The 14,847-nt window shown below is 52.5% G+C and overlaps 1 protein-coding gene across 1 annotated transcript; it reads left to right on the plus strand.

Moving 5' to 3' along the window:
* Nucleotides 1-15: 15 nt before the first annotated feature.
* Nucleotides 16-11,802, plus strand: LOC116967885 (vasodilator stimulated phosphoprotein). Its single transcript, XM_033014529.1, has 8 exons — nt 16-191; nt 1,036-1,084; nt 3,910-3,955; nt 4,690-4,735; nt 5,800-5,862; nt 7,322-7,388; nt 7,894-7,951; nt 8,864-11,802. Exons 1-8 carry the CDS (start codon nt 160-162, stop codon nt 8,896-8,898), a joined length of 396 nt encoding a protein of 131 aa, XP_032870420.1. The 5' UTR covers nt 16-159; the 3' UTR covers nt 8,899-11,802.
* The last annotated feature ends 3,045 nt before the right edge of the window (nt 11,803-14,847 follow it).

The following is a 14,847-nucleotide window of genomic DNA, read 5'->3' on the forward strand; positions in this document are numbered from 1 at the left end:
GATGGGGGGGTGTGGGAACCTGCCCTCTGGTGCGGGGAGACTAACCACGTTCCTGTGTCTCCCCCTCAGCAGCCGGACGACAACTCCGGGAGCTCGAGTCCCAAGAATGACGGCAACCGAGGGAGCGGGGGGGGAGGAGGAGGAGGAGGGGGGGGCCTGATGGAGGAGATGAGCGCCATGCTGGCTCGGAGGTGAGGGTCTCTCTGCCTGGGGGGGGGGGGGGGGGGGGGGTTGCGTTACAAGAACCTGTTTCCTGTGTTTCATGCGACGCGAGGACATTTCGGCCCATCGAGTCGATGCTAGCCCACACACACACACACCAAGCCCATTCCCGCAATAATTTCCCCTGCAAACTGTTCTCCCCACATTCCCGCCAACTCTCCCCGCAACCCCTTCCATTCTCCCCTCCCCACGTTCTAGCCCACTCTACCCCTCCCCCCCGTTCTAGCCCACTCTACCCCTCCCCCCCGTTCTAGCCCATTCTACCCCTCCCCCTTTCTAGCCCACTCTACCCCTCCCACCGTTCTAGCCCACTCTACCCCTCCCCCCGTTCTAGCCCACTCTACCCCTCCCCCCCCCGTTCTAGCCCACTCTACCCCTCCCCCCCCCGTTCTAGCCCACTCTACCCCTCCCCCCGTTCTAGCCCACTCTACCCCTCCCCCAGGAGTTCTAGTCCACTCTGCCCCACTTCACGGTCTAGCCCACTCTACCCCTCCCCATGTTCTAGCCCACTCTACCCCTCCCGCCATTCTAGCCCACTCTACCCCTCCTCCCGTTCTAGCCCATTCTACCCCTCCCCCCGTTCTAGCCCACTCTACCCCTCCCACCGTTCTAGCCCACTCTCCCCAGCAGTCCCATCACCTCCCCCCAGACACTGTCGCGCACGTACGTGTCGGGCCGAAGGGCCAGTCGCGGAGCCCCGGGACTGGTGACTCTAACCCTGCCCACTGTTGCTGCCGGGGGCTGTGAGACCGACGCATCTTCTCCCCGTCCGCTCACGTTTGTTCCCTCCCCCCCCCCCCCCCCCCCCTGCAGGAGGAAAGTTACGGACAAACCGGCCCCAAAGAAGGAGGACGAACCGAGCGTAAGTTGCTGGTTTAATCTAGTTTAGAGATACAGCGCGGATACAGGCCCTTCGGCCCATCGAGTCCGTGCCGACCAGCGATCCCCGCACACTAACACTATCCTACACACACTGGGGACAATTTACATTCACAACAAGCCAATTAACCTACAAACTTGCACGTCTTTGGAGTGTGGGAGGAAACTGAAGATCTCGGAGAAAACCCACGCAGGTCACGGGTAGAACGTGCAAACTCCGTACAGACAGCGCCCGTAGCTGGGATCGAACCGGGGTCTCTGGCGCTGTGAGGCAGCAGCTCTACCCGCTGCACCACCGTGACGCCTGATATATGAGACCGGAATCGGACAGTACCCTAGCTTATGGAAGGACCGTTCACAAGCCTGATAACAGAGGGGAAGAAGCTGTTCCTGAGTCTGGTGGTGCGAGCTCTCAAGCTTCTGTACCTTCTGCCGGACGGGAGCGGGGAGAAGACGGAATGACCGGGGTGGGACAGGGACAAGTCTTTGATGATGTCGGCTGCTTTCCCGAGGCAGCGTGAAGTGTACGCTTCGGGTCGAGACATTTCTGCAGGCCCTTCTTCAGAGTCAGAAGAAGAGTCTCGACCCTAAACGTCACCTATCCGTGACCAGAGATGCTGCCTGACCCGCTGAGTTACTCCAGTTAATGTCTGAGCTAATGTCCTACGCACCTTACTGCAGATGCTGGAAATCTGAAATAAAAAGCCGGAGGTCGGGCAGCATTTGTGAAGGGAGAAACCGTGAAGGTTTTGGGTCGATGGCCATTAATTAGAAGCCAATGACCTTCATTAGATGTGTTTACGAAGGAACTGCAGATGCTGGAAAATTGAAGGTACCTTCATTAGATCCCTGAAGATCGTGACAATGGAGAAACTGTGTGACGTGATCACCCCCTGGTTATATAATGGCGGTGCTGGCTCGAAGGGCCGAATGGCCTACTCCTGCACCTATTGTCTATGAAAGTTAATGGATGTACCTTTTAGAAAGGAGATGAGAAGGAATTTCTTTAGCCAGAGAGTGGTGAATCTGTGGAATTCATTGCCAAGTCGATGGATGCTTTTAAGGCGGAGATTGAAAAATTCTCGATTAGTATCAGTTTCAGCTCAGTGTAGTTTATTGTCCCGTGTACCGAGGTACAGTGAAAAGCTCAGCGGAAAGACAATACATTGAAGGTACCTTCATTAGATCCCTGAAGATCGTGACAATGGAGAAACTGTGTGACGTGATCACCCCCTGGTGGATGTTGATTGCCTTAGTTTAGTTTAGTTTAGATATACAACATGGATTTCGTCACATAGAAACATAGAAACATAGACAATAGGTGCAGGAGTAGAGGCCATTCGGCCCTTCGAGCCTGCACCGCCATTCAATATGATCATGGCTGATCATCCAACTCAGTATCCTGTACCTGCCTTCTCTCCATACCCCCTGATCCCTTTAGACACAAGGGCCACATCTAACTCCCTCTTAAATATAGCCAATGAACTGTGGCCTCAACTACCTTCTTTGGCAGAGAATTCCACAGATTCACCACTCTCTGTGTGAAAAATGATTTTCTCATCTCGGTCCTAAAAGACTTTTGGTCAACTAATTGTGCAAATTATCCCTGGTGTGTGGGTAAGAGGAAGAATTGATGGGAATGTGGGAGAAATAGGTCACTGCGAACATTGGTTGACAAATCGACAATAGGTGCAGGAGGAGGCCCTTCGGCCCTTCGAGCCAGCACCGCCATTCATTGTGATCATGGCTGATCGTCCCCAATCAATAACCCGTGCCTGCCTTCTCCCAATATCCCTTGACTCCACTAGCTCCTAGAGCTCTATCTAACTCTCTCTTAAATCCATCCAGTGACTTGGCCTCCACTGCCCTCTGTGGCAGGGAATTCCACAAATTCACAACTCTCTGGGTGAAAAAGTTTTTTCTCACATCAGTCTTAAATGACCTCCCCTTTATTCTAAGACTGTGGCCCCTGGTTCTGGACTCGCCCAACATTGGGAACATTTTTCCTGCATCTAGCTTGTCCAGTCCTTTTATGTGGCCCCTGGTTCTGGACTCGCCCAACATTGGGAACATTTTTCCTGCATCTAGCTTGTCCAGTCCTTTTATAATTGTATATGTTTCTATAAGATTCCCCCTCATCCTTCTAAACTCCTCGAGGGGATATTCTGCTTGGATCAACATTCGTAGGAGTTGAGACGAATGAGGGGCAACTTTATGGTGACACACAAGTTTCTGAGGGGACGTCTCAGAAGATTGTTCAGGTTAGACACAGAGTGCTGGAGTAACTCAGCGGGTGCAGCAGCATCTATGGAGCTAAGGAAATAGGCAACGTTTCGGGCCGAAACCCTTCCGGGTTTCAGCCCGAAACGTTGCCTATTTCCAGAAGGGTTTCGGCCCGAAACGTTGCCTATTTCCTTAGCTCCACAGATGCTGCTGCACCATAACTCAGCGGGTCAGGCAGCATCTGTGGAGAACATGGATAGGTGCCGTTTCACAGAGTGCTGGAGTAACTCAGCGGGTCAGGCAGCATCTGTGGAGAACATGGATAGGAATTGTGTGTCCACCTTCAGTGTAAACCAGCATCTGCAGTTCCTTCCTACACGTGAAGTATTGGAAGGATTCTAGGCTCTGGGGAATGGGCAGAGAGGGGGAGATGAGACCTGGGACAGATCAGCCGTGATAGTATTGAAAGCCCGGGACATTCTCGAGGGGCCGAATGGCCTACCCCTGCTCATATTCTCCCGTCTTCACGCCAATCCTGCAGATGGAAGGTTCTAGAATTTAACGTAGTTGTCTTTATTTCTTTAGCAAGATGCCAACTCAGCCACGAAAACCTCCACTCTCTCCAGCAGCGGTATGTATGGTCCAGGATGTGATTTGTCACATGAGTCCAAGCTCCAGTGAAATAGAATACAGTTCAACCAGTATCACTTTACATAAGCACTTAGATATATACAATAGTTTTTCCTCTTCTCAGTCCAAAATGCCCCACCCCTTATTCTTAAACTGTGACCCCCCTGGTTCTGGACTCCCCCAACATCGGGAACATTTTTCCTGCATCTACCCTTAAGAATTTTATATGATTCTATAAGATATCCTCTCATCCTTCTAAATTCCAGTGAATATAAGCCCAGTTGAACCATCCATGAGGGGAATAGATCGGGTAGATGCACAGTGTCTCTGGCCCAGAGTAGGGGAATCGAGGACCAGAGGACATGGGTTCAAGGTGAAGGGGAAAAGATTTAATAGGAATCTGAGGGGTAACTTTTTCACACAGAGGGTGGTGGGTGTATGGAACAAGCTGCCGGAGGAGGTAGTTGAGGCTGGGACTATCCCAACGTTTAAGAAACAGTTAGACAGGTACTTGGATGGGACAGATTTGGAGGGATATGGTCCAACCGCAGGCAGGTGGGACTAGTGTAGCTGGGACATGTTGGCCGGTGTGGGCAAGTTGGGCCGAAGGGCCTGTTTCCACACTGTATCACTCTATGACTCTATAACTACTAATTTCTGCAAACAGCTTGTTGACTTTTAGTTTTTACCCGAGAAATCCTCTTCATGCCCGTCTTCCACTTTGTCCACTTTCAGAATCTATGAAGAAACCCTGGGAGCGGAACTCCTCGACTCTGTCCAGGTGGGTCTTGCACGTCTGTGTCACATTGAGGTGGACGTCACTTCAGATTCAGTGTCAAGTTGTGGTGCTCCTCCCCTCTCCTCCCTCCCCTCTCCTCCCATAGAAACATAGAAAATAGGTGCATGAGTAGGCCATTCGGCCCTTCGAGCCTGCACTGCCATTCAATATGATCATCCAACTCAGTATCCTGTACCTGCCTTCTCTCCATACCCCCTGATCCCTTTAGCCACAAGGGCCACATCTAACTCCCTCTTAAATATAGCCAATGAACTGTGGCCTCAACTACCTTCTGTGGCAGAGAATTCCACAGATTCACCACTCTCTGTGTGAAAATTTCTTTTCTCATCTCGGTCCTAAAGGATTTCCCCCTTGTCCTTAAACTGTGTGAACCCTTGTTCTGGACTTCCCCAACATCGGGAACAATCTTCCTGGATCTAGCCTGTCCAACCCCTTAAGAATTTTGTAAGTTTCTATAAGATCCCCCCTCAATCTTCTAAAATCCCTCCTTACTTCTCCCTACCCCATGTTGCTCTCTTCCCTCCCTCCCTCCCCTGCCCCCTCCCTCCTTGGAGTCTTGCTCTTCTTATGTCTAAATAAAGGGCCTGTCCCACTTACGTGATTTTTTTTCGGCAACTTGCCGGCAGCAGGTGGCCGAAATTTTTCAACCTGTTGAAAATCCAGCGGGCACCAGAAAAAGGTACGACTCTTAGAGCGACTGCTCGCGTGAGTAATCGCCCAAAGAGTCGCAGGGTGACGCCTGTACGGTCGTGAGTAGTCTCCCAAAGAGTCGTACCTCATTCTGGTCGCCACTGGATTTTCCACACGTTGAAGATTTCCGGCCACCTGCCGAGACTATGACGGGTGCCGGCAGTCTCCGAAAAAAATCGGGTAAGTGGGACAGGTTCTCAAATTGTTACTGCCTGATCCAGTCTACCCTCTCCCCCCCATAAAACTTTTGGTTTTCCTATTGAGGGTGTATCTACGAACATTGCTGTGGATTATCCAATCACTATTATTGTTGTCCACCCTCTTCCTCATTTGACATTTCTTGTCTCGCTCTTCAGAGGGAGTTCCTCGATGAAGACCCCGGAGTCTCCGACCAGCCCGTCCAATGTGGTTCAGCCTAGGTACTTTGAAGGGTGCTAGCCCGCTGGGTGGTGTTGGCCCAACGTCGCCGCCTGCTGGTGGCGCTTCTGTGCTGCAAACAGCTTCAGCTTCAGCCTGCCAGCTCTCAGCGATTGTAATCGTGGCTTGTCTTTCTGCCGACTGGTTAGCGCGCAATTAAAAACTTTTCGCTGGACCTCGATACAGGGATGGATTTAAGACAGAGTTAGATAGAGCTCTAGAGGCTAGTGGAGTCAGGGGATATGGGGAGAAGGCAGGCACGGGTTATTGATTGGGGACGATCAGCCATGAATGGCGGTGCTGGCTCGAAGGGCCGAATGGCCTACTCCTGCACCTATTGTCTATATTTCTATGTTTCTATGGTACCTTGGACAATACACTCAACTGAACTTAAACAAGCAGTGTGCAGGAAGGAACTGCAGATGCTGGTTTATACCGGATAGAAACAAAGTGCTGGATTAACTCAGCGGGACAGGCAGCATCTCTGGAGAGAAGGAATGGGTGACGTTTCGGGTCGAGACCCTTCAGACTAGAGTCAGGGGCGAGGGGAAAGAGAGATCTAGACGGCAATAGACAATAGGTGCAGGAGTAGGCCATTCGGCCCTTCGAGCCAGCACCGCCATTCAATATGATCATGGCTGATCATCCACAATCAGTACCCCATTCTGGCTTTTTCCTCATATCCATTTATTCCCTTAGCCCTAAGAGCTAAATCTTTTTCAAGAGAGAGCTAGATAGGGTTCTTAAAGATAGCGGAGTCAGGGGATATGGCTGATCATCCCCAATCAGTACCCCGTTCCTGCCTTCTCCCCATATCCCCTGACTCCACTGTTTTTAAGAGCCCTATCTAGCTCTCTCTTGAAAGCATCCAGAGAACCGGCCTCCACCGCCCTCTGAGGCAAAGAATTCCACAGGCCAATTGTGTAGGACAATTGTGCTGGGATAATGTAATGGGTCAGTATGAAGCTCCCTGGCCCGAGGTACAGTGAAAATCTCTTTTGTTGCGCACTATCCAGTCAGCGGAAGGACTGTACACGATTACAATCTAGCTTAGACACAGGAAGCTGGAGTAACTCAGCGGGACAGGCAGCATCTCTGGAGAGAAAAATTGGGTGAAATCCATCTGAAGAAGGGTCTCGACCCGAAACATCACCCATTCCTTCTCTCCAGAGATTCTGCTGCCTGTCCCGCTGAGTTACTCCAGCATTTTGTGTCTATCTTCGGTGTAAACCAGCATCTGCAGTGTTACCTCTTACACATTACAATCGAGCCGTCCACAGTGTAGAGACACAGGATGAAGGGAGTAACGTTTAATGCAAGGTAAAGTCACTTTGCTGCTAATGTTTGTTGCATTGGTGCCTCGTGCTACCTCCAGCCGCAGTGTCTGTGGTCTCCCCGTCTCCTGGAGTTTAATTTTCCTTTATTATTATTTTTCATTGTGGACGTTTTTTTTCTTCCCAGGGTGAAAGCTCCTCAGAGCGCCAATGAGCTGAGCTCGGACGACAGCGAGGTGGATCGGATGAAGCAGGTGGGGGTCTTGCTCATAGGTTCTAGCAGGAGAAATAGGCCATTCGGCCCATCGAGTCTGCTCTGCCATTCAGTCGCGGCTGATCAGTGGGCATGGCCGACCCCAGTGTATCGCTCTTGAATCTTACCGTGTCCGACATTGGTCACGTCACGCATGTTGCCGGGGTGAACACGCTTCAGAAAATGCCCGGCTCTTCCTGATCCCGTTCATGGGACCGTCCCCTTTCCCATCCGCCCACTCCCACCCGCCCCCCCACCCCGGCTCTCCGCCCACTCCCTCCCCCCGCCACCCCCCCCCCCCCGCTCTCCGCCCATTCCCCTACGATCTCTCCCATTCCCTCACCTTTCACTTGCCTCCCTCACCCCTCTGACCTGATCTCTCCCCCTCCCCTATGAATGCTCCCTTGCCCCCCCACTGTCTACCCCCCTCTGTGTCCCCCCCCCCCCCCCCCCTGTCCCCCCCCCCGATCTCCCCCCCGCTGACTCTCCCCGTGTTTTCTCCCCAGGAGCTGCTGGAAGAAGTGAAGAAGGAATTGCAGAAAGTGAAAGATGAGATTATTGAAGGTAGGCGTTGCCGTTGCCGTTGCCGCTGCCGTTGCCGCTGCCGTTGCCGTTGCCGTTGCCGCTGCCGTTGCCGCTGCCGCTGCCGCTGCCGTTGCCGTTGCCGTTGCCGTTGCCGCTGCCGTTGCCGCTGCCGCTGCCGCTGCCGCTGCCGTTGCCGTTGCCGTTGCCGTTGCCGCTGCCGTTGCCGCTGCCGCTGCCGCTGCCGCTGCCGTTGCCGCTGCCGCTGCCGTTGCCGTTGCCGCTGCCGCTGCCGCTGCCGTTGCCGTTGCCGTTGCCGTTGCAGTAACGGCTCTGCCCCCGTGCAGTCATGCAGCTGCACCTCGCAATGCGACCTCGGGCTGCAGCTGCGGTTGGTGGGGGAGGGGGAGGGGGAAGATGGGTGGGGTGGCTGCCCTCTGTGGACACGGGTAACAAGACACAACTTGCCTCAGAGCTTCAGCCCCCCCCCCTGTACAAAGCCCCCACATCACGCACGTCCATCCGTTCCAACCTCCCTTCCACCTCACGCTGCCTCGGCAAGGCTAGCAGCATCATCAAGGACCAGTCACACACCCCGGCCACTCCCTCTTCTCCCCTCTCCCATCGGGCAAGAGGTACAGAAGTGTGTAAACGCACACCTCCAGATTCAGGGACAGTTTCTTCCCAGCTGTTATCAGGCGACTGAACCATCCTACCACAACCAGAGAGTGGTCCTGAACTACTATCTACCTCATTGGTGACCCTCGGGCTATCCTTGATCGAGCTTTACCTTGCACTAAACATTATTCCCTTTATCCTGTATCTGTACACTGTGAATAACTCGATTGTAATCATGTATTGTCCTTCCGCTGACTGGTTAGCACGCAACAGAAGCTTTTCGCTGTACCTCGGTACACGTGGCAATAAGCTGAACTGATCTGTTCTTCCTTTCAGCTGTGCGGGAAGAGATGAGACGCCTGACCTCATAGTATTTCTCTCACTCGACCTCCCCCCTCCCCGCCACATCCTCACGGACTCGAGTGACCGCCGGCCCCCGACCAACAGCCAGCCATGACTCCGTCTTGGCCGAGGATCGCAAAGACTTTCATTTTAAATTTTTTGAAAAGAAAACCAAGAAGAAAAAAACCCAGAAATATATGGATGGGGAAATGATAAAAGCTGCTCTCGCCCAATGAGTTTAAATCTGTTTCATTCCTTTTGATTCTATCTTTTATTTTGGAGTTATTAATTATCAGGCAAGGTATGTTTTTTTTAAATTTCCTTTCTATTAAAATAGTGGTGAAGGTTTAATTGACTGTTCGTTAGTTTGCAGGCAACTTCCATGCCTTAGAATGCAATAAAATCCAATTTTATTTTATTTTCCCAATTTTTCTAATGGGAATGTTGTAGACATACGTTCTGTGTACCTGCTGGTTGGGATGGAGACGAGATTCCTGGGAATTCCAAGCCCTTTGGCATTCATCCCTCTGCTGATCAGTGTTCTGATGAAGGGGGAGACCTTCTGATATGATTTCTGACTCTCTGCACAACTCAAGTGCTTACGCGCTCCAAACTTGTAGCATGGAGCCATCCATTTGGTTCCATTCCAAGCGCTTCTTACATTCCCTTCCAAGAGTCGCGGGCAGATTCCAACTTGGGTTGACGTGTGGAGTTTATTCCCAGTGTCCACCCGATCCATGATCCCAGGACCTCCAGGATGGTTTGGCTTCACGAAGGATCCACTGTGTCTTCATGGTGAAGGTCAGGGTCGCCCAGTTCCCTCGCCCCCTGATCTCTGACCTCTGCTTCTCTACGGGTAAATGGGCTTGAGGTGAGTGGAGGTGAAGGGGGGGTCCCATTTCACGAACTAGAAGTCGACATCTCTGCACCGTGTGTAGAAGCGCAGCTACAGAACGCGGCTAGGTCACTGGACACATTTGCACGTTCTCTCCCGTGACCTGCGTGGGTTTTCTCCGGGCGCTCCGGTTTCCTCCCACATCCCAAAGACGTGCGGGTTTGTCGGTTAATCGGCCCTCTGTAAAATTGTCCCCCTGGTGTGTAGGGAGTGGATGAGAAAGTGGGATAAGATCGAAGGAGTGCGAACAGGCGATCGATGGCCACCATAGACATGATGGGCCGAAGGGCCTGTTTCTGTGCTGTGCCTCGAAACTTAATATGACCAAATCCTACTGTGGCCACTGGGGATTAATTTTATTTTCAAAAGAACAGTAATTAGGAAACTATCAGATGGCTGTGCTAATGCCCCTTGGGGCAGGGAAATGGCCAATATTGGTCCCTCTGTGATGTTCGACCTGTAACAACCATCGCAGCTCAGGGAATTGGAGATGGCAATAACTGTGCTGGCACACGTTGCCCGTGCTTGTGTATTGGACCTTCTCACCTCCAGACAAAGGTTTGCCGTGCTTGTTAGGAAGCTGAGGAGGGGGCAGGACAGAGCAAGGGATAGCATGAATCTGTCTGGATGGCTCTTCCAATGGGCCGAATGCACTGTCCCTTTTGCCGAGCGGGAGAGTTATTATCCTTGGGTAACGTCACCTATGCATGTTCTCCACAGATGCTGCCTGACCCGCTGAGTTACTCCAGCACTCTGTGTCCTTTTTAATTACCATTGGGCTTGTGGGGGGTCCAATGAATTGCCCCCCCCACTCCCCACCGACCCCATTTGACCCTGGTGCTCACAGTATTGAGACCCCAATCTTACAACCCATGGCTGTGCGCCCCAACAATCCCCTGAGTGACCAGTCATGGAGAGAGATGTGGCCCCAATACCAAGCCCTCCTTGACCAGGCATCTCCCGGTCAAACGAGCTCATGGCCGATGGGTGGTCAGTGTAGTTTATTGTCACGTATACCGAGGTACAGTGAAAAGCTTCTGTTGCGTGCTAACCAGTCAGCGGAAAGACAATACATGATTACAATCGAGCCGCTTACAATGTACAGATACAGGATAAGGGAAGATAGTTCACTGCAAGGTAAAGCCAGAAGAAATGTTACTGTATGAGTAGAGATATAAGAGTGTGGAGCGATTGTAAGATGCGATTGTAGATCTGGTTCAGTGGCCAGCGCGCAAGTGGTCACTGGGTTTGGCCCCATCTTGGAGATGTCCATGGGAGGTGAACGGGGGAACCAAGGCATTAACTTGAACAATAGAAAGCCCCATTACCCCCCCCCCCCCCCACAATCATCTTTCCCATCTCACGTCTTTGTACCATTGAAGGGGGAGGGGGAGGGGGGGGTGGGGTGGAGGGGGACCCGCCATTGTCCACCTTCCTCCAGCACAGGCGTGCAGGGGCCAGACCTCCTCCTCAAGGTCAAACTGAAGCCTCTTTGTCCAACGGTCAGGAAACTCCTCCAACTCGCTGCCCATCGGTCAAGGGGCTGAAACATATTCAGTTCCCTGTGCTGGGAGGACCGGACTTACTGGGAGAACCAGACGTGTTGGGAGGACCAGACATGTTGGGAGGACCAAACTTGTTGGGCGGACCGGACTTGTTGGGCGGACCAGACTTGCCGGGAGGACCAGACATGTTGGGAGGACCAGGCTTGCCGGGAGGACCAGACATGTTGGGAGGACCAAACTTGTTGGGAGGACCAGACTTGCTGGGAGGACCAGACATGTTGGGAGGACCAGACTTGGAGTCTAGCCAGGTTGGGCCATGTCAGGTGGGCAGATGCGAGATGTATCAGCTGATCATGGTGGGATTGGGAGGGATGTTAGTTCACGTTGTACGTCTGTGTGGCCGCCCACTGGCACTGGCAACACCCTGTAGGTTGACCAGTTTATTGGCTTGCGTTTTTTACATTATTTTATATAAAGTGTAAACACTGGATGCCTTTATATTAAAATATAACTGCTTTTGGTTTTGATTCTGATGTGACTCCGTTTTCAATTCATTCTTCAAATGCGTTCCTGTCACTGTGGGACGTGGTAGTGACACAGCAGGGAAACAGGCCCTTCGGCCCAACTTGTCCGTACTGATACTGTACACCACTGTTACACACACACACACACACACCCGTCCCCACCAGTACTGTACCCCAGTGTTATACACACACACACACACACACACACACACACACCCACACACACACACACCCACACACACACACACACCCGTCCCCACCAGTACTGTACCCCAGTGTTATACACACAAATGTTTTATTATTAATATTTTATGTGTCATTCCTAACTGTCACACTATGTCATGTTGGCACTTGCGGGCGGAGCACCAAGGCAAATTCCTTGTATGTGAATACTTGGCCAATAAACGTATTCATTCATTCAGACCCGTCCACACCGATACAGTACCCCAGTGTTACACACACAGACACACACACGCACACACACAGACACAGACACACACACAGACACACACACACACACACACACACACAGACACACACACACACACACACACAGACACAGACGCGCACACACACACACAGACACAGACACACACACACACACACACACACACACACACACACACACACACACACAGACCTGTCCCCACCGGTACTGTACCCCAGTGTTATACATCAGTTATTTTGACTCCAAGCCACAGCTGGTATAAGAGGGATAGTGAACATTTCCAGCAGAGCTAAGATGCTGGTTTTGAGACCAAATACACGCAGATTGTCAAGGTGTCGCTGGGCTTGGGTCTGACAGGCGGGTGGAGCAGACACGACCCCATCAGCCGGCCCCTTCACACAAGACGATGATTAACTCACGGGGTAGACAGGGGTTTAATTGGGGTTCAGGGGGAGGGCAGTAAAGAGCGCTGAGGGTCCCCTCACTCGTCATTCACCACCTTGCACGGCCGTTTCACCCGGGAGCAAGGGCAGAGAGTACCGCAAGACCCACGACCAAGCGTGGTGCTGAGGCACGTCCTCGTAAAACTCGGGCGCCATCTTCTTCACCTGGAACGAGAGGGGGGTCAGTGTTAATGAGGAGACCTCTGGGCTGAGTTTAGTTTAGAGATACAGCGCGGAAACAGGCCCTTCGGCCCACCGAGTCCTTACATTTAATACCACTGGTAACCTCCCTGACTGGACCAGAATGATATAGGTTCACGGTGAGGGAGGAAAAGATATAATAGAAATCTGAGGGGTAACTTTTTCACACAAAGGGTGGTGGGTGTATGGAACAAGCTGCCAGAGGAGGTAGTTGAAGCTGGGACTATCCCAACGTTTAAGAAACAGTTAGACAGGTGCATGGATAGGACAGGTTTGGAGGGATATGGGCCAAATGTGGGTAGGGACATGTTGGCCGGTGTGGGCAAGTTGGGCCAAAGGGCCTGTTTCCACGCTGTATCACTCTGAGAGTCTAGGGAATGAGGCAGAGATACAAAGGGGAAGGTGGGGTGGGAATGTGACAGGTGGGCGGAAACCAGGGCACCAGGAGGAAACCCACACGATCCCAGAGGTCAGAATAGAAGAGGGAGTGGAGCGGAGGTACAAAGGTGAGGATAGGGTGGGGCGGGGAGGATGTTTACAATAAACAATAGGTGCAGGAGTAGGCCATTCGGCCCTTCGAGCCAGCACCGCCATTCAATGTGATCATGGCTGATCATCCCCAATCAGTGGAGATATCGTGGATCGCCAACGTCAAGGAGTGGTTGACACAACCACCCAACACATAAGTCCAGAAGACCAGCCACGGCCAGGACAGGTCCTTCACCGGGTAGCAGGCACACACCTGCAGGACCGTCATGGATGGACGTCCTGATCCACTTCAGCATGTGACAAATAAAGGTGAACCTTGAACCTTGTGATACCCCTAACTGATGCACCATGACCCTCACACTGATACACCCTCATTGTAACATTCCCCCTTCCACTCTCCCACTCCCCCCCCCACTGTAACACTGATACACCCTCACTGTAACACTCCCCCACACCCCCTCTCCCCCCACTCTCCCACCCTCCCACTCCCCCACCCACACACTCTCCCACCCCCCCCCACCCCTGTAACACTGATACACCCTCACTGTAACACTCCCCCACTCCCACCCCCCACTCCTCCACCCCCCCTCCCCCCACCCCCCTCCCCCCACTCTCCCCACCCTCCCACTCCCCCACCCACACACTCTCCCACCCTACCACTCATCCACTCTTCCACCACTCCCCCACTCCCCACTCTCCCACTCCTTTAAGTCAAGATTAAAGACTTATCTATATTCCCAAGCCTTTCCTGACGTCCACTGAGTGAGGGCTACATGTATATATGTATGTAGTTTGTTTTGTTGTGCTATTCTTATAACAAATGTAAAGCACTTTGGCCAACGAGAGTTGTTTTTTAAATGTGCTATAGAAATAAATGTGACTTGACTTGTAACAACCGCCTCTACGGACGTGTACCCCCGGCCCAACGGCTGAAGTCCAGGAGAAGCTTTCTCAGCCATGTCCAGCCCCTAATAGCATCACGGGAAGAAACCAGACTCCAACTATGGACAAAAAGGCTTGAGGACGACCCCCCTCCTACTGACATGGGTATCCCTCCTTCTGAAGCACCATGGGTCCAGTGGAAGACGCTCAACCGCCTGAGAACAGGAACAGTGCGATCAAAAGCTGCCATGGCCAGATGGGGCTATGAAACTGGCCAAACCACCTGTGAATGTGGAGAAGAGGACCATACAATGCAGCACTGCCTTGTCTGCCCCCTACTACCCAACCAGTGCAGCCCAAAGGATCTTGCAGTGTTCAATAAAAATGCAAAGGACTGTGTAAAGGAATGGGAAACTGTCATATAACCAACCAGCTTCAAAGACACGAAAAGAAGAGGAAGTGTTGCGGGTTTCGACGCCGGGGTCGCGTCGCGTCGCGCGGCCGACCGGGGACCCGTAGCCCGGTGCATTGTGGGCGTTGCAGTCCGCGGCGGGAGGGGAAGCTGGGGGGGGGGGGAGGCGGAAGCGGAAC

The sequence above is a fragment of the Amblyraja radiata genome, chromosome 41, assembly GCF_010909765.2.
Source record: "Amblyraja radiata isolate CabotCenter1 chromosome 41, sAmbRad1.1.pri, whole genome shotgun sequence".
In the NCBI taxonomy this organism is placed as follows: Eukaryota; Metazoa; Chordata; class Chondrichthyes; order Rajiformes; family Rajidae; genus Amblyraja; species Amblyraja radiata.